At 42.4% G+C, this 23555-nt stretch overlaps 1 protein-coding gene across 3 annotated transcripts in view; it reads left to right on the top strand.

The window, feature by feature from the left end:
• The window catches only part of GRK5 (G protein-coupled receptor kinase 5), a 168160-nt gene extending 147292 nt beyond the window's left edge, over positions 1–20868 (top strand). For all 3 annotated transcript variants that reach the window (XM_030029732.2, XM_030029733.2, XM_030029735.2), the window contains 5 exons: positions 481–689; positions 9019–9156; positions 11611–11748; positions 12576–12707; positions 13356–20868. In XM_030029732.2, coding sequence (XP_029885592.1) covers positions 481–689; positions 9019–9156; positions 11611–11748; positions 12576–12707; positions 13356–13454 — 716 coding nt within the window. In that variant the 3' untranslated portion in view covers positions 13455–20868. The remainder of the gene's footprint in view (positions 1–480; positions 690–9018; positions 9157–11610; positions 11749–12575; positions 12708–13355) is intronic.
• The last annotated feature ends 2687 nt before the right edge of the window (positions 20869–23555 follow it).

Genomic DNA, 23555 nt, shown 5'->3' with positions numbered 1-23555 from the left:
AAGCACACTGGATGGTTGCAACACAAAATAAATGTATTTTTTAAAGGGGGAAAGAAATAAGTTATAAATTGAGCAAAACGACAGAATTTGCTTTTGAAGAAATGTGACTGCTGTTTACAAGATGTGTGTTTGTATGTCATTTCTCCCCTAAATGGAGAAATCTGGAAGGACTCTTAAGATTAGGCCTCTGCTTAATACTTAGCTTCAACTTCTTTTTGTTTTTTTAATTGGTCTGACTTGGTTAGGAAGTCAGAAGACAGCATGCACATGGCATGTAGCATGTAGAGAAAAAAACATGGCATGTAGCATGCTGCATTTTCTGTAATGCCATCAACAGAAATCAGGAGGTATTTTTATATTTTACCCACCATTCTCTGTGCCTCTGTGTTCAGTCACCAAAATGGAACTTCTAGAAATTTAAATTTTTTTGCCTATGTAAATATCAAGCATTTCCACAAGACACATCTTTCTCCTCCACAGCTCCAGAAGTGTTGAACAACCAGAGATACACACTCAGCCCTGACTACTGGGGACTAGGCTGTCTCATTTATGAAATGATTGCTGGGCAATCACCATTTCGTGGAAGGAAAGAGAAGGTGAAGAGGGAAGAAGTGGACAGAAGAGTGCTGGAGACAGAAGAGGTGTACTCCCATAAGTTTTCTGAGGAGGCCAAGTCCATCTGTAAAATGGTAAGAGGCTTGAAGGCCCAGTGTGGCAGCTTCATTAGCAAGCTGTGTCTGACATGGTTTGAGCAGTAACACAGTACCGTAGAGGGGCTGCAGAGACAAGGACTAACCAAGCTCATCTGTTGATGGGATGACTGCATTCTCTATTCATTCAAATTGTGTTTATTTGGGCTTGCTTCTCCATGAGATTCATCACGGTCATCTTGAGTCCTCTCCAAAGTTTGATGGCCAAGAGAGCGGTATCTATTCTCGTGAGACTTTGAATGTTAGTTTACAGTCAAGAATGCATTTCTGTCTTTTATAATCTTGTAGAAAAAATAAAAAGGACTTGATGATGCAAGACTCTGATTGTCTCCTGCAAGGAACTGAAACCCCCATGCTTCCATTGTCTTTGGTGAGAGCTGGGGGTAAGCAGGACAAAGATTATGCAATGAAATTATTGTGACACTCAAATGTTGTCCCAACCCATCTCACTAACTTTGTTAGCAGCTTTTCCCCCAGGGTGCCAGGGTATCCAGCTTTTTTTAATACTGTTGAGCTGTCCTTTAAAATGTTTTCTCACTCTTTCAGCTGGGAGTCATTTTCGTAGCACAATAGCCATGTCTGACAATGGAAATCCTCAAACCCTTTGAGAAATCTCAAAGCTGTGTCTGAATTCATCAATGTCTTGTCGACAACCATCTTTAGAAGGCTGAATTGTAATTTGGAAGGGGATGTGGCCTTTTTCTTGATGTTGTTTGCTAAAGAGTGAAGTCTCCTTTGGAGACAATGACACATCTGTGTATACTGGGAGAGAGAGAATGAAGGGAAAGAAAGGTCAACAAATAGGTAGTGAGAGTTTCACCAATATCTTGTGCAACAGGCAAGCAAACAGCAGATCAACAACATTCTGGTTGGCTGGCTTCATGAAGAGACATTGAAGTCTCCTTGCAAAATAATAATGGTAGAATTGCCAAGTATCATGCCTGGAAGTCATTAACTTACAGTGCACCAACTCATTGCTGAATCCCAGGGGTAGTAATTAACTGACATCACTCTTGATAGATACTCTAGGCCATTCACTGCCCTTAATATGCGATTCAGAGCCCCCAGTGAAGTCGGCGTGGGAGAATCTAGGACAGCCACAGACTCTTACAGACCATTTCATGTGCTCAATCAGCCTGCCATCTCTTCTCTAGTAGCACCTCAGCTCCCTCCAGGTGAGATGCAGCGTCTGCCGGAGTGGCAGAGACTTTGTGCACGTCCTGCTGTTAGCATGAAATGAAAATGTCATGAGGCAAAAATTATATTCTTGTTGCTTGTTCTGTAGTTAGTTGCAGGCATGAGGCCTAATAGAATGAGAGTATACTTTGAAAATAACCAAGCCCATGACAACTTGAGCAGAATTAAATGTAGCTAGCATTGATGGGATAGTGTTGGAGATGACCTACCACTCCCAGGGGAGTAGACAGTGAAAGTCATTATACTGTAGTGGTCATTTTCATCTTCAAGCCACAAAGTCTCTGGTTTCAGGGATTCAGGGACCTCAGGAAATTGTCTAACTCATTCCCTTGCCTCAGGGAACCATGAACTCTATGTAAATCATTCATGACAACTTGATCTACTGCTTCACTGTCTAATCACGTGGCATGTTTATTTAGGTGGTTTGTGCAAACTCTTAATGGATCCAAAGATAACCCTGTCATTTTTGAGCATTAATGCATTAAAACTACTGTGCCTTAAGGCTGGAAGAGCCTTACTTCTGATACCGAGCATGATGGCATTTGTGGTTTTCCATCCAAAAGTCATTTATTTTATCAAGTCATATTTTTAAACATCCATGATTCAAATATATTCTCAAATACTTTTTGCTCTTTATATTGCAAACCAGAAGTTTGTTGCTTTGTATCAGCATCTTAACAAGGAAACAAAAAAGTGGTAATTAAGTACCCATCATGCCTGCAAAATGAAGCATAAAGTTGCAGTACATAAATCCAACTTGGGTCTTCACAAAGATCCAACACAAAAGGCTTTCCTGTAGTGGAGTCTTCAGGGCAGGAGTGAGGAACAACATGCTTTCCACCATGTCTCCTAATCTTCTCTTCAAAGCTTACTCCATGAGCTAATAGCGTCGCCATCAGGAAATACATTGTCGTTATTAATTTACTCATATGAAAACCCTTTAGTGTCACCCCATGTCAACCTTCCCCTCCTGGATGTTTATGCCCTTTGCATTTTTGCAGGCACGTATCATAGCTCCCATTAATCATCATCCATCCCATATTTCCATGTTCATTTTGTAAGTAATTTCCCATAAATCAGCCCTCATTTTGGACTGAAACAGAGATGAATAATAAATAATTAGGAACAGGGGCAGCTGGCTTTCTGGGAAGCTCCCCAACCCATAGTTCCCATATAACATAACTGCTGCGTGTTGGGGTTTTTTTCTGTGAAAAAATCCAATCTTTCTAGGAAATGCTCTCTGTTTGTTGTTGTTATGACTTGTACTTCATTGATGTACATGTGTGTTTTCCCTGACAAGTGCAGTCTTGCATCCAAAGATGTGACTTGAAGTGCATTCAAGTCAACAGTATTGGACAAGCACATATTGTTGTGCTCTTCTTTCACTCTGTCAGTGTCCTGTTTGTCTACGTTTCCCGCAGACTATCTTCCCTGCCGCTTCTCATTCCTGCAGCTCCCATTTGACTCCACAAAAGGGATCTCTGATTGGAGGGTTCAAAGAAGACGGAGCCAAACTCTTGGTTTGGTGCCCAGTGACAGGACAGGAGACCACGGGCACAAACTGAAACACAGGAGGGTCCCTCTGAACATCAGGAAACACTTTTCCATGGTGAGGGTAGTCAAATACTAGAACAGGTTGCCCAAAGAGGCTGTGGAGTCTCCACACTTGGAGATACCCAAAACCCAACTGGGCACGGCCTTGAACAACCTGCTCTAGGTGACTCTGCTTTGAGCAGAGGGATTGGACTAGACTCCAGAGGTGCCTTCCAGCCTCAGCTGTTCTGTGATTCTGATCTCCATTCCCTTCCCAAAGTGCCTCCCCAACCAACTAAAAGATGATGGGTTCTTTTTACCCTAAAAGCAATTTTTTCTCTTCCTCACTCACCACCAGAAACCCTGTCATCACACTGCTACTAGGCCTGCCTGCTTTCATCCCTCCTCTCTGCTTTCATCCCTGGAAACAACTTGTTCACACATTATGACACCTTAAAGTTTATCAGTGCTACCTGAGAATAACTGCTCTTTCATCTGTCTTGAGAGGCACCTCATACACATCAAGGTGCTCTTCAAATGATTATCATTGCTATTGCTATTGCTAATAATAATAATAATAGATCTTCTGTAGTAAGCCTTTGCAATAAGCTTAATTGTCACCCATGCCTGAGAGAGCTTTGACTCTTCAGTTGGCCAGATTGGGCTATGATTTCATAAGCAAAAGCAGTGCAATATACAGCCATTTATGTCATTCTGGCATCTTCAGTTCCCACACCACTGTCTTGTCTCATTTAGTAATTGAGATGTGACCATAGTATTACTTTTCTGTTCTCTAAAAATTGTTAAAAATAGTATGTTTACTTCTGTTTCAGAGTTGAAATTTATCTAGGTGATCCCTTAAACTATTTGATCAGCTGGGTCAATGGAAGGAGTTTTACCGTTCCCCTTTTCTCTTTTCATGAGCAGTAATTTTCTGCACTCTTACCCTACAAAAAGTTTCCCTTACTCCTATAATTTTAGGACTAACATCTTAGGACTTGGAGTTATTTATTACATGATATGAACTGACTGATCACATGAGGATAAATAAAGCAGCACTTTGGGGACTGTTGGCTTTTTTTAGCAATCCTCACAACAGTTGTTTCTTTTTGTAAAGGAAGCAAAACAAAGTTGTGGAAAAGTCTCAGACACTGCAGAGTTTGAATCCCCAGCGGGGATCAAATGAGTGACATGAAAGTATCAGAGAGTTCTTTATATCAAGAAAAAGATCTTAATGTAACTTCACCGCTCTACTCAAGACTCTTCTTTGAAAATCCTCTTCTAGTCACGCCTTGCCCATAACTCTGTAGACTAAATCCTGCCCTCATTTATACACATCCAGTGTCATCTGGAGCCTTTGTTACCAGAACATAAAGCTCTGCTGCTTGGTATCAACTTCATGCATGGTTGGATGGCCTAAGCCATCTTCAGATCTGAAGCTCTGTGAATTCTCCGTAGGTTTTGGCTGTAGAATTACACTTAAATTATGTTTGATTGGGTCATTGCACTGCTGTCCCAGGAGGGCTTGTCATCAGCCTGATGTAGTTGCTTTTGTTCTGCTTTCTATTCATATTAAATACATCCTTTGAAGCTGAATTAAACAAAAGTGTAGAGATGACTCAAAACATACAGTTGTTATCTCTGTTTTCTTTCCCTGGTCAGATTCCCAAATGGGATGCATATTTCAGGCTATTACGCAGGTTTACTGTTGGAGAAAGCTGCTGGGGCTGCAGGAAATGGTACAAGACTCATTATTCCTTGGAGAAAGGAAGGACTTTCCCTTCTGGAAAATATTCTAGTCCATGCTATCTCTTGATATCCACAACAGAAGTATCTGGTTTCACCTGTTGCTATCTCTAGAGCTGGCTGCAGCTACAGCTTACCAAATTCCATGAATTTCTTATTTTTTTCTCCATTGGGACTCTCCTCAAGAGGCAGGCAGCTGCTTCCCTGCAGCCGGGCTTTGCAGGAGAATCCTCTCCTTTCTGTGGTCTTTCAGTCCAAGCCTAGTCCCTTTTGAGTGGCCAGCCACCCATGACCAACGGCATTCATGCTCCAGAGACTTCCTTCTCGCATCTGAGGTTCCTGAAATACTCCCTTGTTTATCACAGAGGAGCCCAGGAATCCCCAGACAGCCTTTTTCTATCCTTAACTACTCCATCCTCTGACCACACACTCCAAACAACTTCTAACATTTGCAGCCTGGTAAGGGTAAATTCCCAGATTAGCTTGGTCTTCCCACTTAGTCCAGAGCCAGGAGAATTACTGGCTGCACAGACAGGAAAGTAACCCCCTTTCTTCCCTTCACAGCTGACTTGTAGAGCAGAAACTGCAGAGGTCTCCTTTATCATCTACAGGCAAGTCCAGATCTACCCCTTCCTACTACAACTTGCTCCTCAGCAGCACTGTTCCTGAAAGCTTCAAGGTGTTATTTGCAAAAGTGTATCAGAGCCATGGTTAGCAAAAGTGGTCCTTCTGCCTTCAGATTCTTCTTTTGACCTGTAAGGAAAGTCCTCTCAACCTGAGAATAGAAGATCAAAAGAACTTTTGTCTTCTCTGCCCAGCCACAATTGAGCAAACCAGATCTTGACTGGAAATTCCAAAGCAATCTTCTTTACATAAGCTAAATTCATATGCCTGTTGGGATTTACAAAAAGAAAAAAAAAAAAAAAAGAAGCAAAACTAAAAACCCCACAACAAAAAAACGTGCCTCAAGACCATGACAGCTCAAAGTCTCGTGCAAGGATTTGAAAGCAAAACATCCCTCTTTCCTTCTACCCAGGGAAAGCAAGCTCCAGAGAAGTGCCCTGAAAAAGACCTTTTCCTATGAGCTAGATCAATATGGTGCTGTATCATGTGAATCTATATGCTCAGAGGATTGCAAGGCATAGAGATGTTTCTTCAACTCTTTCTCCGACTATGAATGTCCCGTTCCGAAGGTACGGAAGGGGGAGCGAAAGTCGGGCCAGCCAGAGCATGTAGGCAGAGCCAACATTAATCAGGCGGTGGTGAGACAAAGTTCTTATCTCAGTCCTTTAAAATGAACCAGGCAGTTGTGGTGACCAGTCAGACCAGATGTCACCACCTAGACAGCAGCCGAGGCAGAGGAAACTGTGAGGAAGAAAGGGACGTTGCCATCTGGAAGCTGGAAGTTGCTGTTGTGGCCAGAACCACTAGCTTTTTCCCATCAAATCCATACAGTCTCCTCTGGCTATTGCTGCTGCTGCTGCTGAGGCAGAAAGAGCTGAGCAGAAGACTCTTCTTTTATACCCCATAAACCCCTTCACCACCTCTTCTGGCTGCTTGGTTGGCCTTTGCCATCGTAGCTTGCTCAGGACTGGCTGGAGGATGGTCTCTGCATATACAGGGCACACTGATTGCCATAGCCATTTGCTGTCTCCGGCTGGAAATGAGGCCCCTAGCAAAAAAATGCAGAACTGAGGAGGCTGTGGAAGTCAGATAAGAAAACCACTGATGCCCGGGGGGTAGGAGAGCATTCAAAGAAGTCTAAAGAGCTGTGACCGTGTAAATCAGTGATAAGGACAACAAAACCCACCTCCAGCCAGACACTTTCACAGACTCAGATGCTCAGAGAACCCAACCCACCTCGCTGTCCTGCACGGGCGCTGAGTCCCCGCGGGGGAAGGCAGTCCCAGTGAGTTTTACCAACCATTTCAGTGCGATTGGTCTGCGCAGCCCACCTGGGGAGGGGGCGAGGGGAGACGGCTGCTTTTCAGTACCTGTTTTGGAGCAGCAAAGCTGCAGATTGAAGAGGAGGTGAGGCGTGAACCTTTCCCTCCCCCGGGCGCCCAGGCACCAGTCTCCTCCTGCCCCAGGGAAGAGGCCCCGCCACAGCTCCAAGGCCGCTTACTCGTCGGGATCGTTCCCCGAGGGGCGCGGAACGCCTCGCCGCCCCCGGCCGGACCCCGCCGCCGCTCCGCGCCGCCCCGCCGCCGCCCCGGCCCCACCGCGCTGCCCGGCCGCGCTGCCCTTTCCTCTGCTGCCCCCCGGCGGCCCCCGGTACGCCCGGCAGCCGCGCTCCCCTCCGCCGGGGCCGCGCCGGGCAGCCCCCTCCTGCCCCTCTCCCTTCCCTTCTCCAGCCGGCAGCGGTGGGGCCAGCGGCCGCCGCACAGCCTTGGTGTCCGTGCAGGCTGGCTCAGCCCCTTCCTTCGGCAGCCGTTTAGAAATCAGGGTACCAAAAGTGCTGAGCGGTGGGCTGTCTGCCTGGCTGCGTGCCCGGCTCCAGGAGGCATACCCGTCCTGTGGGAAAGGGCTGTACTCTTAATGTCCTTGGTGATGTTGCAGTGTAAGTATGTAGTCTTTTCCCCCAGAGTGAAGACTCCAGCAAAGCCAGCCTTGGCTGTTTTCAATGCATGTTTAGTTTTCTGTCGTGCTAAGGCACGTTATGCATGTCTTTAACAGGCAGTTGAAATCTCTAGGTAGATTATGGTGAGTTCGGAGTTATACTTTCCCTCCTCTATCTGAGAGCATCGTGCAGGCTTCCTCAAAGATGAATGGAAGGAAAAAAAGGAAACAAATTTGTGAACCTTCACTTTTCAACAGATTGCCTTAAGTCAGTGATACATCTGGAAAGGTCCCTGTCCCAAGTGATGGTCTTCTTGCACCAGTCATTTGCATGCTGAGCTCTGCCTCTCTGCAACGGTTTAGATATGATCTCTTAAGGCATTGATTTAGCCTACTTGATTCTATGCATATGATTTAAAAGAAGAGGCATTTTGGTGAAGATTTGGCTACACGTTCTGTCTCCTCATCCACCAACTAGTCCGTGCCAGAATTGTTCTTTCATTGAACTGTTGTCCTGGAGATCGATCGGTCCATCCATACAAGGTCTTGCAGGACCTACAACCCTTTTGTTTGTGTTCATGGACCTGCTTATCTAATAGACCAACGATGCTGAGTTCAGTTAGTGTCCATTGCTCCATTACAGGTACCCAGGAAACAGGCAGGACTTGCTGTAGCAGGTAGAGGTGGTGCATTGCCCTTTTCTGAAAACAAACAAGGCTGAACTGAGGATGGTTACTGATACGGGCTCAATGAGCAAAACTCCCCTTGAGTTCAGCAGAGATAAGCCCATGAGCACAAAGGGTTGGTTCAATGTGTCACGTGATGTACTGGAACATACTGCAATGGGTGGAGGGAAATACAATTTGATAGTGAAGTCATTCAGCCTAAGCAACACAGGAAAATTATTCTTAGAAGAAGGAGTACCAACAAAAAAAAAGAACCACGAAAAAGCACATGGGACTTAGGAATATGCATCTATATATGTTATTAGGGTATGTCAGACCTCTCCTTGAAAGTGTTCACTGAAAGTAAGCAGAAGCAACGGTCTGTATTTTGACTGTAAACACTTCACAGCAGGTAATTTTCAAAGGGTTTCACCAGCATGTAGAACAGTGCAGTCCTAATCCATTTAACTTTGGCCATTAAGTAACAGCAATTACAATTCCCCTCTGTACTTCTCTCTGGGCACATTCAAAACCAACTGGAGATAAAAATATCTTTGTGGAGCTCTTGCTTTTCTGACAACCTTACCGTTCCTCTTGGCATGTTTCAGCTCCTCACCAAAGACGTGAAGCAGCGGCTAGGATGTCAAGGGGAAGGTGCCACAGAAGTGAAGAGGCACCCCTTTTTCAAGAGCATGAATTTCAAGCGGTTAGAAGCAGGAATGCTGGATCCTCCCTTTGTCCCTGATGTAAGTACGATAGGAAGAACCCCCTTGTGAAGGAGGAAGTGGCCTCTTTCAAGAGATTTGTTTCTAAAATAGCTTCTCTCTCTTAGAGCTGTCATCACCCTCTGCATGGGTAGCTGCCCTAGGAAGGTGTGATAGGCTGGCGTGGGGATGCTGGGAGGAAGAGGAGAGCTGCTCTGTAGACGTGTGCATGCAGGGTGGGTGCGACTCCACGTAGGGTGGTAGCCTGGGGCTTGATTCATTCCCACTCACTTTACCACAGTCTTCCTGTGTGACGCTGGAGGCACCACTTGATCTGCTCATGCCCCAGTTCCAAAACTTTAAACTGGGAACCTTTGTATTTCCTTATCCATGGTAGTAGCGTGAGAATAAGTACACTTAGGACCAGGAGGTGCTCAGAACAATCAGCAATGAAAGCCACACGTATGCATACAGATATATAGATATATATGCTGAGGTGAAACAGATATATACGCTGAGGTGAAACCAGAATTGCAAAATCCAAAGCTCTGTGGAACTGAGGAATGGACTGGATCATCATGAAAACAGGCATTCATTACAGAAAGTCTGAACCAGGTTCAGATATCAAGTGTCACCTCAAGCAGAGGAGGCGACTTGGACCTGAGAGAGCATTTTGAACTTGTTAATGTTCACAGGGCACGGAATCCAGAATTGAATCCTTACTCAGGTTTACACACCAGTCTTGCACATACTGAAAGTCTTTGTTGCATTGGCAATAATAAAACTTTTTCCACCCTTTTGTGGTATCGGTCTCTACCCCAGTGCACAGAGTTATCTGATTATTTTCCTCCTGCAGGGCTCTCTTTCTGGCTAGACCTTCTATCCTTAAAGTTCCCATATGGTTCTAAGTAAACACTGCCATTTTAACGTATTAAGGAAAGTAACATCTTGGCAGCTCTCATTCACATTGCTGCAAACTCAACCAAACCAAAGTGGTTTGAACGCTACAAAAGTTTACTTTAGCTGCTCTGGTTTTGCTTTACATTTTACTATGCGGCCTAGTTATTCCTGCCAATTAGCCCGTGGTGTTACGACCTGCTTTAGTGGGAAGAAATAGGAGACAAGCTACTATTTCTTTCTGATGTAGAAAATTAGAAAATTCTGGGCTCAAATTTGGGATCCGCCAGAGTGTATTAAAAGCTTAACTGTGGCATGTAAGGCCTAGAAGGCACCTCTTATAGACATATTTGCTAAAGCAGAGGCACATAAATTTTTATGGCTATTTATTGGGAACTCAAGAGCTGCCCCTAATTTAATTTATTTGGCACTTCATGCATAGATTTCCAAGTCTTTACTGAAGTCAGCTGAATCACCCAAAGCTATATAGCCAACGGCAGAGGTTGTAATCCAACCCAAGTCTCTCCATCCTCTTCTAGACTACTCTGTCTCCACAAAAATATTGTGGATTGCAGCTGTCAGGAATGCAGAGGGATGCAGCCTCCAGCAAATAGGACTTCCGACAGGAATCAGCTGGATTTGTTTGGTCACACTGCTCAGGTCTAGATCAAATACTGCACGGTTGGACCCCTGGGCTGTGCAGTCATGGTACCATGTGTAGACAGTAGGATTCAACACGTGCTTGAGTTCAGCAGGTCAGGCTAGTCCCACAAGCCACCCCTCAATTATTCCTGCGCATCAGAAGGTAACTGTGTTGTCGACGGGAACTCTCTGGGCACGCAGATGACCGCACTAACTATGACGGGTAGCCAGTGATGACTATTTCTGCTTTCTGTGGCTGGCTGCTGGAATATGAGCTAAAAGCAGCATCACTGCAAAGAGTCCGGTCTCTGTCACCCCAGAAAATTAAGTAGTTTAAAAAGACAAAGCCTTTTGACTAGTGGTTTGAAGAAATGCAGCCAAGTTAAAAGAGTTAATAGAGGTGATTCTGGACAGCTGCCAGTAGCTGAGCTATAAATAAAAACAATGGAAAAATGCCAAACCTCTTCTGTTTTCTTTAGCAATTAGTATACATTCCTTCAAACTTTGAAGCTGCAAACTCCACAGCTATCTGAGCAGAAGGACACTTCTATGTGGAGTCCCTTTTCAGAGCTGTCTCCAGTGTGTCACTCATAAACATTCTGGTTTTCTGTTGTTCCCTCTCTAAAAGAAAAGACTGCTGAAGGGTTTGATTTTTGTTTTCTTGCTCTTTCTGTCCTTTTCCCCTCACCTCTTAACCATATGCTACATGGATGACTAAAACCCACTTTGGCTGTGCTGATGCTTTAAGGACTTCAAAGTGGGAAGCTTAACATGCTTAAAGCAAAGTCAGCCTTTGATGATAAACATGCGGGCAGAGCAAGTCTAGAGAAGCAGGACGCAGATAGTCACTTGTTGTTAGGCATTCTCACTTGACTGAATCTGTGAATGAAAGCACATGGTCAGACTCAGAAATATTTTTTCTTTTGCTGTTTTTCTTTTTTTTTTCTGCTGAGATAGCCCAGAGCAGTATACTGCAAGGATGTGTTAGACATTGAGCAGTTCTCCACAGTGAAAGGAGTTAACCTGGACCAAACAGATGATGACTTCTATTCCAAGTTTTCCACAGGATCAGTGTCTATTCCATGGCAAAATGAGGTAAGGATGTATCATAGTAAAATTACTCCAGTAAAACCCCTAACACAGATGGTTTAAGATGAGCTGTATATTTCCAGTAATACATAACTACTGGATAACTTGCCAGACTCTAATGCTTTCATAAGTTACAAATGGCCTCTTTCAAGATCTATAATGTACCACAGATGGCAAGTTCAGGTGACTGTATCTGTTGGCTCTGCGTATTTGTGTAAGTTGGCAAGGATCCTACTGTACTTCCTTCTCCTGGATTTCTACAGAGGTGTTTTGACAACAGCTCTCAGGAACTTCCGTGGGATGGCTGGAAGTCCGAATGGGAGCCTCCTCCACTGGTGATCCTGATCTCACCCATTGTCTTGTACCTGCAGCGGGTCCCAGCGGTTGACTCTGGACCTTGAACTGCTCCAGGGTTTCCAGATCTGGGTCTTTGTTTCTGTTTGATATCAAAACACAGCCAATAGTGGATTTCGTAATCCAACTCTGGATCAAACAGCAGATCCACTTAGGCAGAGGGGTGCTAATAACTGGGATTTTGTGAGTATTCCTGTCTTTACCCAATATTCTCCACAGTGCTAAAGAAAAGAACAGAAAGCTTTATGGGGCGACTTCTAATAAGACTGATGTGCAAACATGCAGAGCAGACTCAGCCTCTCTTTTTCATACATCCTATTTGCCTTCTATAGCCACCAGCAGGAATTCAACTGTTAACTCTCCTAACATATTGCTCAAGCTGCTGGTCCTGATTCTGACTTTGAACAACCTAGCACTACTGGAATATATTTAATGCAGATGTATAATTTATTTTTTTCTTTCTTATTGTATTCCACTAGATGATAGAAACAGAGTGTTTCAAAGAACTGAATGTATTTGGACCAAATGGTACTATTTCACCAGACCTAAACAAAAGCTACCCCCCAGAGCCACCCAAGAAGGGATTGCTACAGAGAATATTTAAACGACAGGTGAGATCTTTTATGACTAAGACAAGGAAACTCCCATAGATGCCCTGTGTCACAGCCATGTTCTGGTGGTATTTCTGTTCGGAGAAAGACAGTGCATCTTAGAGAGAGGACTGGCTGTCACAGTTACCTGGTAATTTCCTGACTAATACTGCATATCACAAGTTTTCCATCTACGTCTCATGATTTTTTTACCACCAGAAGTTCCAGTGTTGTTCATGAGCTTTGTTTCCAGCAGCTGAAAACTTTTTACCCAACCTATTTTTCAGTGGTATGCTGAAATGCCTTTTGAAATGGTTATATCGTTTAATAAGTTTCTTGTGAAAATCCTTGATTTATGTGTTTAAAAAAAAGAAGGTGCAAATTTTGAGTGAGGTAGTCATGGCAGGAAACCAAGACACTAGAGAAGAGAGCAGACCAGATAATACGTGATGTACAGCTTTCATGAGGCACCATGGCACCACTTGCAAATCTAAATAACATTCTTAGACCGATCTGTTTCTGTAGGGTTAAAACCTTGCCTGAGCATTGGCAGGTATCCTCTGATTAGTCCAGTTGGTACGTTATCACCATAAAATGAACAATGTTGGACTAAAAGAAAGCATGGCATATTCTGGGAATCTAATTGTCATTGTCTTCCTCTTTCTACAGCATCAGAACAATTCAAAGAGTTCTCCAAATTCAAAGGCCAGTTTAAATCACCACATAAATTCAAATCACGTAAGTTCAAATTCCACTGGAAGCAGCTAGTTCCAACTCAGTTTTGTGAAACAACATGTTGCATCCTTCCACTATAATCTATGGAGCTTCTATGGATGAGAGAGCCTCCACCGTTGAGTGAAAAAAAAAAGGATCTCCCAAAAATGGAGATTTTCTATCCATTCCTTCCAGTGGAGCCTCGCATTTTAAGAAGAATTTTCCACTCAGGTCTGTTTTTGGAGGTGGCACTCAAGACTGTGTGAATCAAATTTGTCTATTTAGAACATTGCAATAGAAATTCAATGAACATGACTACTTGCACGTATTTAAATAGCATCATACTAGAACTGAATTTTGTCTTTATTATTTTTAAAGAAAAGTTTTGTAAATTTCTCTATTGTCTCAGTTTACATTTTGTACATTTGTATTTAAATGAAAGTCAGACTTTGGAGGTGTATATTTTCCAAGCAGCAGCTGTAAAGCCATGTGTTTTAAGACATTTTTTTAAAAGAAAAAAAAAAATGTGACTCAAGACTTCCAGAGCCTCAAACGAGAAATCATTCTTTTTAGTAATTCTAGAAAATTATTCATAAATCACTTTATCAGACTGGGTTTTATTGACATGCATTTTTATGGAACAGTTTATTCTTAATTATTTTACATCTGTATATTTGGTTTACAGCAACACTGCATACATTTCTCCTCTTCATTAGTTTGTAATGTCTCGCATTAAATGCTAAAAGACAAGATTTTGATGCATTCAAGAATGCTACTTGCTATGCCTAAGATTTGTGATGTCATGGGACCAGCACAGCTGAGATTTGCACTTACTTACGTTGTTAGCTCATCAAAACCTTTTTAGTTAGAAAGGGAACCCTATTTTAAGCCCTTCTCCTTCACTAGTCTTTGTGCTGTTTCTAATGACAGCAAGAACAAAGCTGAGGGATAGGTGACCAGGAAAGCAAACGACCATTTGTTTTTCAAGGACTTGAAACCTGCACCTGCTGAAATGAGAACAAAACTCAAAGTGTTCTCCATGCTGCAGTCCAAAGTCCTAGACCTTTCCACAGTTGCCCATATCAAACAGGTAGCAAGAGAGAAAATCACTAGACTGGTTTGTGCTGACCATGAGATTCATGACAGCTTTCTGGAGCTGAGCTGTGGAGGTTCAGAGTGGGATCTGAGCTGCTTTTGAGCAGTAGCAGAACCTGTAGGTTGTGTCTGCACTTAGAGTACTTCCATGTGTCATGCCAAACTCACCATGACTCGTCCCCTCAATTAGATCTTCAACTTAATTGAATAAACTGTCAGTTATGAAATAAGACCTCCCACTTTTGGTTCCATCATTCTTTGTCCAGGATCCTTTAACCATTGATGAAAACATTGTTCCCACCAGTATAAACAGGATCAGTCGGGATCAGTAGCAGTACCTCAGGCATCTGAATCATGCTCTTCTCAAGTATGCCACTATCTACTAAGAACACCAGATCAAAAATGTGGTTACTTCCCTTCAACAGGAATTGGAAAACCTTTGTCCCCCCAGGTGCAGACAGGATCTCTGTAGCCCAGCGTGTTCTCTAAAACATGTTCATTCACCATGCTCTTGACAATGTTGGCTAGAGTATACTGATGATTTTACACCTTTAGGTCATCAGGAACATCTGAAGATCAGTCTGGTGTGTCTAAAACCCTGTTAGCTAGCAGCTCAGTTATCCCAGGGTACAAGGAAGCACTGTTCCAGTAGAAGTCTTAATAGCCAAAATTCATTAGACTGTCATGTATATGTTCTATCTGGCCAATGCAGAGAGGAAAAAAGATGCAGGTTAGTAGTGGCAAATCTCTGAGTGAGAAAGACACAGGAATTGCATACCAAACCAGCTTGAGGTCATGAGAGAGAGACATACAACAGGGACAGGATTTTTATAAAGCAGCTGACAGATAAAAGTCAAGAAAGGGAGGTGAGGCTTTGGTGCCTTTATCAGGAGCAAAGTAGATTAAGATGCAAGTCCACATCATTTGAAAAGCCTCCAGTTTTCCTGGTCATTCATAGACATGTAGTGAAGGTGTGTAAGCTTGCCATAATATCACCAAGAAGTTGTTCCTCTTTTTCCTTTGGATCAGTGTGGTCCAGAAAATTCCTTTTCCCTGTATTGGTGGTGCTCAGGGAGAGCTTCGACCACTCTCCCGTGTCAGATGATGGCATTGCAGATCTTACGGAAGATGCAAGATTTTAGAGAGATAGTAATAGATGAGAATTTTGAGTCATTTTCTCTCTCTGTATCAGCTATAAACTAAACCTATAATGGTTTCAGCTTCCTGACAGGAGGGGTATGAAATATTGTAGAGGTGAAAGCCGCTATAGACAGATAGGGCTATTACTTCCACTTCTGTTCTCATGGCCTGGTGTAAAGCTACCTAAGTCAACAGGAATCTGATCAGTCACTTGAGCATGCTCTGGATGAAGACATACTTGCTCTGGGAGGTTTTCACAGGCCTTCTTCAATGACATACGGGATTTCACCTGATTTCAAGAAATGTAGGTGAGATGTGGAGAAACAGATCTTAGCCAGACAACGGACGTATATCAGTGTAGCTGAGACAAGACAAAACACACATCTTAGTTCTTCTTCGAGAGCTGCAAATGTTGTGCAACTCCAATCTGTTTCTATCACTCTGAGACATCGCCTTCTAGCAGTATGGTATACAATATGTTTGTGCACCCTCAGTTGATTTCATCCTCTACGCTGATGCTAGGGGAAGAGGGTGCTGGATGGGGGGAGCAGGGTGAAAGACTAAGCCTTTTTTTCCACCACTGCCGTTGTATCACTCTGCAGCAACAGACAAGCATATTCCCCCATCAGAAAAACGTGGCTGATAATATCTACCTACCACCATGAGGAAGGAAAAAAGACAGTTGGGGGAGGCTTAGCCCATTAATATTTTATTGGATAAATCTGATAAAACTGCAGCTATTGGCCCAAGGGCTTCATCTCCTCCATGTTACCCATTTGCCACATGAAGACTAAATATTCTTTCTTTACCATCTCCCACTTAGGAAATAAAATCCTAATAACAACAAACCCCTTACTGAAAGCTGGTGAACAAACTGCAAATATAGATTGTAGATGCCCTTGTACCTCTTAGATGCTATCAGCCTTAACTAGTGGTGGATGACTTTTTATAACAACAGCGAACGATAGCGTACGTGCCTTCTCCTGCTCTTCTTTCAGCTGGGACAGTTCCTTACTCAGCTTACGTGCACCTGAAGTGTCAAGCCTGGGATGAAGTCCCTCTGGATCCCAGTCCTTGGGAAGCAGTGAGGGAGTAAGGGGAGAGACAGAAAACAAGACCAGTTGAGGGAGATTTCATGCTGCATCCCTAAAGTGTTGCTATCCTGTCTGACAAACTTCAAACAGTATTGCAATGCCGGGGCAGCAGAACTGTTGTATTCTTTCAGTGTCCAAGCCCTGAAAGATTTAATCAATATCATACATCACTAGTGATAATGAACAGTCCTAGGAATCTTCTAGTCAGGGTTTGCCTACAACTTTGCCTACAAAGTATTTTGATTCCAAGTGAATAGTTTTTGAGGTGGATTTGCACGTAACAAAGGAGCAGAAAGGAGTAGTTCTTTAATAGCTTTCCAGACTGATTAATTGTCTGTAACTCCTTTCCAATTACAATACAAATTCTTTCCAAAAAACGCGTATGTTCAGATCTGGTTGCTTGTTTTAAATAGACAGATGAGAAAACCTAACTCTTTTTAAGAATCAGAAATCTTTTGCAATCTGATCCTGAATTGTGCAAGCATTATTTTTTATTTTTAAATCTTTACTGTGTAGTCTGATGAACACTAATTAGTTTACAGGCTTTTATGATTCAGATGTTTGCTATTCATTTTCTACAGTGTCTCAAGGTTCACTTAAGTCCTGTAGCATTTTTTCCCACTCTCTAGTTGGATGAGAGGCTTTTTTAAACAAAGGGATAACAAAGGAAAAAAATAACAAAAAATAAAACTCTTACCTGTGCACGCTTGACGTGAATTATCTAAAGAGAGATTTTTTACAAGAATGGCCATGACTCAGATGTTGTTTCTGAACAAAAACCTGCTTGTGAAGCTCGGAAAGGTGTGAAGATAATCAAACCAAACAGGTACTGGAGATCAAACTGACCGTTAGGGAGCTGCAGAATTCAGTATCACAGTGTTCATCTGGCCCTACTGGTGAAGGATGCCTGGTAACTGACAGTTCAGAAACAATACCAGCTACCTGTAAAAACAGCTTGATACCATCTCAATTTGCAGCCGTCCCCTCCCCCAGAAAGGATGGCTAAGAGTGCCATCAGCAGTAGGGAATCAAACTTGGCTGACCCAGTAAAGTGTCTGATTCGAAGACACTGATGCTTGATGTCATTCAACCAGACCTCAGGATCCAGCTTGAATTCTTCGCTTCAGCTGTCAAAGCCTTGCATTTCAAATCCAGTTGCTGTTGATCTTTTTCAGTAGAGATGCCTCAGCTAAAAAGAAAACCAGGAAACCAATCTGTAATACTAATAAAACCATGGGCAGGACAAGGAAGACAGACAAGCTGTGAGCTCTGGACGACAGTGTGAAAACTACCATAACGTGTATCTTCAGCAAGTGTCCAGTGGTAGTTGTTATCACACAATGCTGCACAATCTTCCTTGGTTTGTCATACTTTGCTCACAGTTTTTTGAGTAACCTGGGAATTGCACACCCAAGGTCCTATTAAGCATAGGGTCCGGCCCGTGGCTCAAAGGCAACATCATCTCCGTGAGGGTCAGATGGAACCGTTTGACAAGGCAAGTGGGTATCCACTCAGCCTGCATGAACACACAGGTCTCTGTTCCCATGTGTCTGAGCCTCAGTCAGGAGTTGCCTATGTAGACTTTTCTGGAAGAGCAATAAATGGACACCCTTTATAGCACAGCTGCTTCTCCTTACGGACATCCATGGAACAGGTGACTGCATGACCTGACTTCATTGTGGACAAGATACGGTGTTTTAACCTCTGCTCCACAGTTAGTCGTGATTTTTTTTTTCCAATTTGTATTCATAGTACTCACTTGTTAAGTCTCGGTGCAGAGGACATCATTCATCAGGCATTTCTAGGCATTTCCCGTACAATCTTTGAAAAGACTGGACTTTTCTTTGAAAGAACATCCTTGGGTTAGTCTGGCCCTTGGGATGTAGACCATCTTCCTTCATGTGTGTAGCATGAAGTACAAAGTGGCCTGCAGGAGCTCTAGAAGTCCAGACGTAAAGGCTCTCGTGCCTAAGGATGGTCCTAGTCTGTCTCGGGCTGCGGGGAGGTACATTTGGCAGTGAAGTTTGGGAGAATCCGCCTGTTCATCAGCTCCACGGAAAACAGAAGATTCCAGAGTTGTCTATCTCAAGCCTTTCACAAAAATGACCTGCAATTTAAAATACTATTAATTATTTAGATTAAGAATAATAATGACTAACACCCTCGTGCTAAAGCTGAAAGTCTGCACGAGTTTAAAACAATTCTTCTCTTTTGTGTGCTGGGCAGGACACAATCTTTTTTATACTAAATAATATTGCAGTGCTGGCTGGTAATAACTTTCTGTCCTTAACTGCAAAAAGAAAAGAGAAAGAAATTGGTTCGGAGAATTTTGCAAATTATTTTCTTTCGGGAAACCACCAAAGAAGGTGAAAGCCAACAGTATGCTACAATATTATACACTGACCTCCCCCAAATGTCTCTGTGATAATACAAATACAAGCTGCTGCAGTTGGATCAGCTAAGCTAGTGTACTGATAAATGGGCTTTACGAAAGAAATAATTTTAAACAGAGTGCTGTCTATTCACTAAAATGAATATTACTGCTGGCACAAACGTATTCTCCTTGGTTTATGTACTGGAGCCAGGAGTGGTGGTTTGTATTCCTATTCTGCCCATGTTTTTTTTCACTGTCCTGGGCAAACCTCTGTGCAATTTTGTTTTCCCATTCTACAACACGGAGGGATGCTCTCTATCAATAGAAAGCACTTTGGAGTCTGTGCATAAAACAGATCAATATCAACTCTTTGTGTTATTATTTAAGTGAAATAGGCTTAATATAGCTGCTCTTATTTACACAACTAGGGAGATGACTCTTGTAAATTAGGGCTCTTTTTTGTTACTGGTTTGTCTTAGTTCCTTAGAGATATTGAAACAGAATGCACTGCGCTTCTGTAAAGACATCTCCAACAGAAGATGGGATGACAGTGCAAATGTTAAGGTCTTCGTTTGTTATTTAAGAGCTAGCTAGTAATTGCAGCATTCACACGAACACTTCCTCTTTTTTATATTGGAAATAAATAGTTATGAGGAAGAGAACGAAATAGCATTCATTGGTTCAACTTTTTTGGCCAAGCCTGCAAACAAATCCCTAGGTACCAATTAAGTGAGATGCTGTGTGAAGTCACAAAGATGCATCCGTGGCAAACATTGGGTCAACTCACTGCCCAGCTATGGAAACAAAAGAGGCGACCACATGCTTGGGATCAACGGGCTCCAAAGGGGAACTCCAGGTTTTCTGGAGAATCAGCGGTCCTGTAGAGAAGATTAACTTCCAGAGAAGAAACATTTCAGGTAGTGGCTGGATGACAAATGTGTTTTCCTTTCTCATCACCCCACACGCAGCTGTTAGATATGTTTATTAGCAAGCTCAACCGAGTTACGTTTCATGTGTATTGAATGCGGTCTCCCTTAATTGCATTTCTTTTAAACACTGGACACTCTTCTAAAAGACTTAACATTTTAGCCTTTTGAAGGTGAAAGTTGTAAAAACTTTATTTTGTGTTTCTGAGCAATGTAGATAGACCTAAAGATTTCATGAACTATCATGTGGTTGCCCGTATCTGACTAATAATTAAATTGTAAAATTGCAGTCTCATATTAGGGTTAGTCTTTTCACCTGCTTTAAAAATTAAAAATCATATTTGGTATATAAACGCACACAGAATATCCTTCTGATTGAATTTCAAGAGCATATCCAGGATTAAATGTCTTTAAGCACTTCTAATACTGTAGTCTATAAGAGGAGCAGACACTTCTAAAGCAATGTTAAAAGTTGTCTTTCATAACTGACTCAACAGATCATTTTTGTAATAAATTAAAGCAAGTGTTCTCAATTAGAAGAGCTAGTGGCTGTTGGTATTGTACAAAAAAAAAAATCATTCTAGTATCCACAGGGTTAGGGGTGGGGAGGGTCTGTTTGGTTTTGTTTCTCTTTCCAGGGAGATCTTTAACATTGTTTGATGAAGCTAGTTTCATTTTGAGATTGTTACTGAAGATAAAGGCTTCTGTGTTCTATGGCTGCTTGGATTCTTCGTACATAATGTCCTAGTAATGTCACAGTGCTGCTGTATCTAGATCAAACCACTGTTTTGATTGTTTTTTTTGGCTTTGTTTTTTTTTAATAAATTCCTTAATTTAAATACATGAAAACTATACGTTTTGCTTTAATGAGGCATGTAATCAAATGGATCTTCCTCACATCCTTGGGATCTTGAAGATGATTACAGTGAGAGTGGGATGCAGCCCATATCTTGCTAGATGCCTTTGTGACTTCATATGTTTTAATATTACTGGCTTTTGTATTTTCTGTCCCATCACACCTTCACAGAGACTGAGGGAACTGAAAACCAAAGTGAGGTTTTATCTCACTTTGTGGAGGTTCAGATTCTCATCTGTAAGCAGGTTGTCTTTCCCCTGAGAGGTCCTTCCTCTGCCTTCCATCCTCACATCCTCAGCCTTCCTCTGCACTGCAAAATGTCAGGCAACACAACTCTTTATGACCTTAAAAATAAGTTCAAGGAAAGGATGACAAAATCACTACTAGGGACACAGGCTTCGGAAGACATGAATTATTTTTTTTGAGTTGAACACTGTCTGATTTATGAGGCTCCACAGAGTACTTTTTGCCTAAGCTCCAATTAGGCAGAGAGAAAATGTTTAGAGATGGAAAATAACAGCAACCAACCAAGTGTGCTCTTCAATATTCCGTACAGAAAAATCTAAAACAAAGCTAACACGTAGCTGCAAAATCACCAGGAGGAAAGTGGTGCAGTGCTTTTTCTTTAAGAGGAGAAAGAAGAATTTTTCAAAGGGGCATAAAGAATATTTTTATGAGACTGCTAATGGCAAACAGTGTTTGCATCAAGTTTCATGAAAGAACATTGTGAAAACAGATTATCTGCATGAAAGCAGCAGCTACATCCAACAGCTAAACTCAGTAAGGTAATAGACTACATAAATTCAGGTCATGCATATTATCACTTTCCAAACAAACCCAAGCCATTTTTCACAAGATTTTAACAACCTGAGAGGATGTGAGATGAAATTTTATTCCTTCTCTAACAGTTCTTAGTGGTTTTGTTCTTTCTGTAACTGGATGTCCTTTCTGTACAGCAACATCTAGATATGTTCCCTCCTGGGAGATGTAATCTTCCTTAGACTTTTCCACTATCTCTGGCGGGAGATGCGCAGCTTCTCAGAGGAAAGTCATTACACTATTTTGAAGGAAATCCAATTAAAAAAAAACATGGCAGCTTTTTTAATCCCTTAGGGTGCTTTACAGATGAAAAAAATACCATAAATGGGCCTGACTGTGCAATTTCAGGTCTATGGGGTGCTTCTGGGGGAGGAGACAATACAAGTTTCTGCCAAGTCAGTGTCTAATTTGTTGGGTTTTGTAATTCTATTTCATATTTGGTATACAGTAAAAGTAAAAAATAAAATTAAAATAGGGCCTAATAAAAACTGGTGCTTTGACTTGTCCTGAGTGGAGAAGAATAACTCTGCTGCAGAAGCTGAGCAACTTGAATAGCCCATTTGCAGATGCTTGGGTAAATTTTACTTGATTTTCTATTTTTTAATTTTAGTTGCAGTTTATCACTGCTAAATTTTTTCTTAATTGAAGGGAAGTTTGTTCCTCTGCTGTCAGCAGACATCAGTAGCACCCTAACAGTGCAAGGCTCCATGTACCTCTGTTAGCTTATATGGCAGAGGTCTGCAGAGGCTCAGGATGCTCCAGACCTGCTAAGCTGGGGTCATTGCAGTGTGATAATGATTAAAATATCAGGAGCAGGAAGGCAGGCAGTTTGTCTTTTTTAAAAAGCTTGTAGGTAGGAGGTGACTTGCAAAGCTAAACTTCAAAAGCACACATTCAAGGGTGCAAAGCCACACGATTAAGAAAAGAAAGAATTAAGGTTGCCTGTGTTCCATTAATATTGTTCCCTTCTCCTTATGCACTGTTATTATTATGCCCTCACATAATACTATGTTATTATTATGCATTTGCTCCTAGAGGAGAAACTAACCTCTGGCAGATTTACAATGAAAACCAGATGCATCCCCTCTATGGCATCTGCTAATACATTATGTGTTTCAGACTTTCATTTAAATCTAAAAAAAATATTTTCCTTCAGGGAAAATCTCACCTAATTGGCTGTTCCCCTCCATTTACAGCAGTAAGGCAATTGTGAATTCTGAAAAATTCATTTAGCCTAAGTATACAATGCTTTCTCCCACACACAAAGGACTGAGAGCTCTCAGTATCCCATCTCGGTTCCCTTAGATGCTATTGATCCCAGGATTGGGGAAGGGGTGTGGAATGAGTCTTATGTTTCCCTTCCCTTTTTGGGAGGGAACTCTTGGTTGTTTCCTGAGGGGCCTGGCAGGAGGGATGTGAGAGATTCCTTAATCTGCCCTCTCCTCTCTGCATATATTCACTCACACGTGCTGAAAGACAGAAATCATTGAATCATACGAGCGTTTAGGTTGGAAAAGACCTTTAAGATCATCGAGTCCAACCGTCAACCCACCACCACCATGCCCACTAAACCATGTCCTGAAATAAGAGGCCCAAGAGCTGAGGAGGCAGCGCAGTAGAAGAAATACTTCTGCAAATAGGTGAGTACTGGGGAGAGGGAAAGTATGAACTGTAGAAGGCACAAGACGCACCTTGGGGCAAGTTTCACCAGGGCTGAAGAAATGGGAGGAACAAGGAGATGGAGAGAAGCCAGCACTGGAAGGGATGAGGTCTAGCCGGGGGGATGGCTTACTTGTTAACTCACATTAAAACAAGTTTGAAAGCAAAGAGAGAAACATCAACTCAGACCAA

This window comes from Aquila chrysaetos, chromosome 11, assembly GCF_900496995.4.
Source record: "Aquila chrysaetos chrysaetos chromosome 11, bAquChr1.4, whole genome shotgun sequence".
In the NCBI taxonomy this organism is placed as follows: domain Eukaryota; kingdom Metazoa; phylum Chordata; class Aves; order Accipitriformes; family Accipitridae; genus Aquila; species Aquila chrysaetos.
This window is presented reverse-complemented; position numbering and strand designations above follow the sequence as displayed.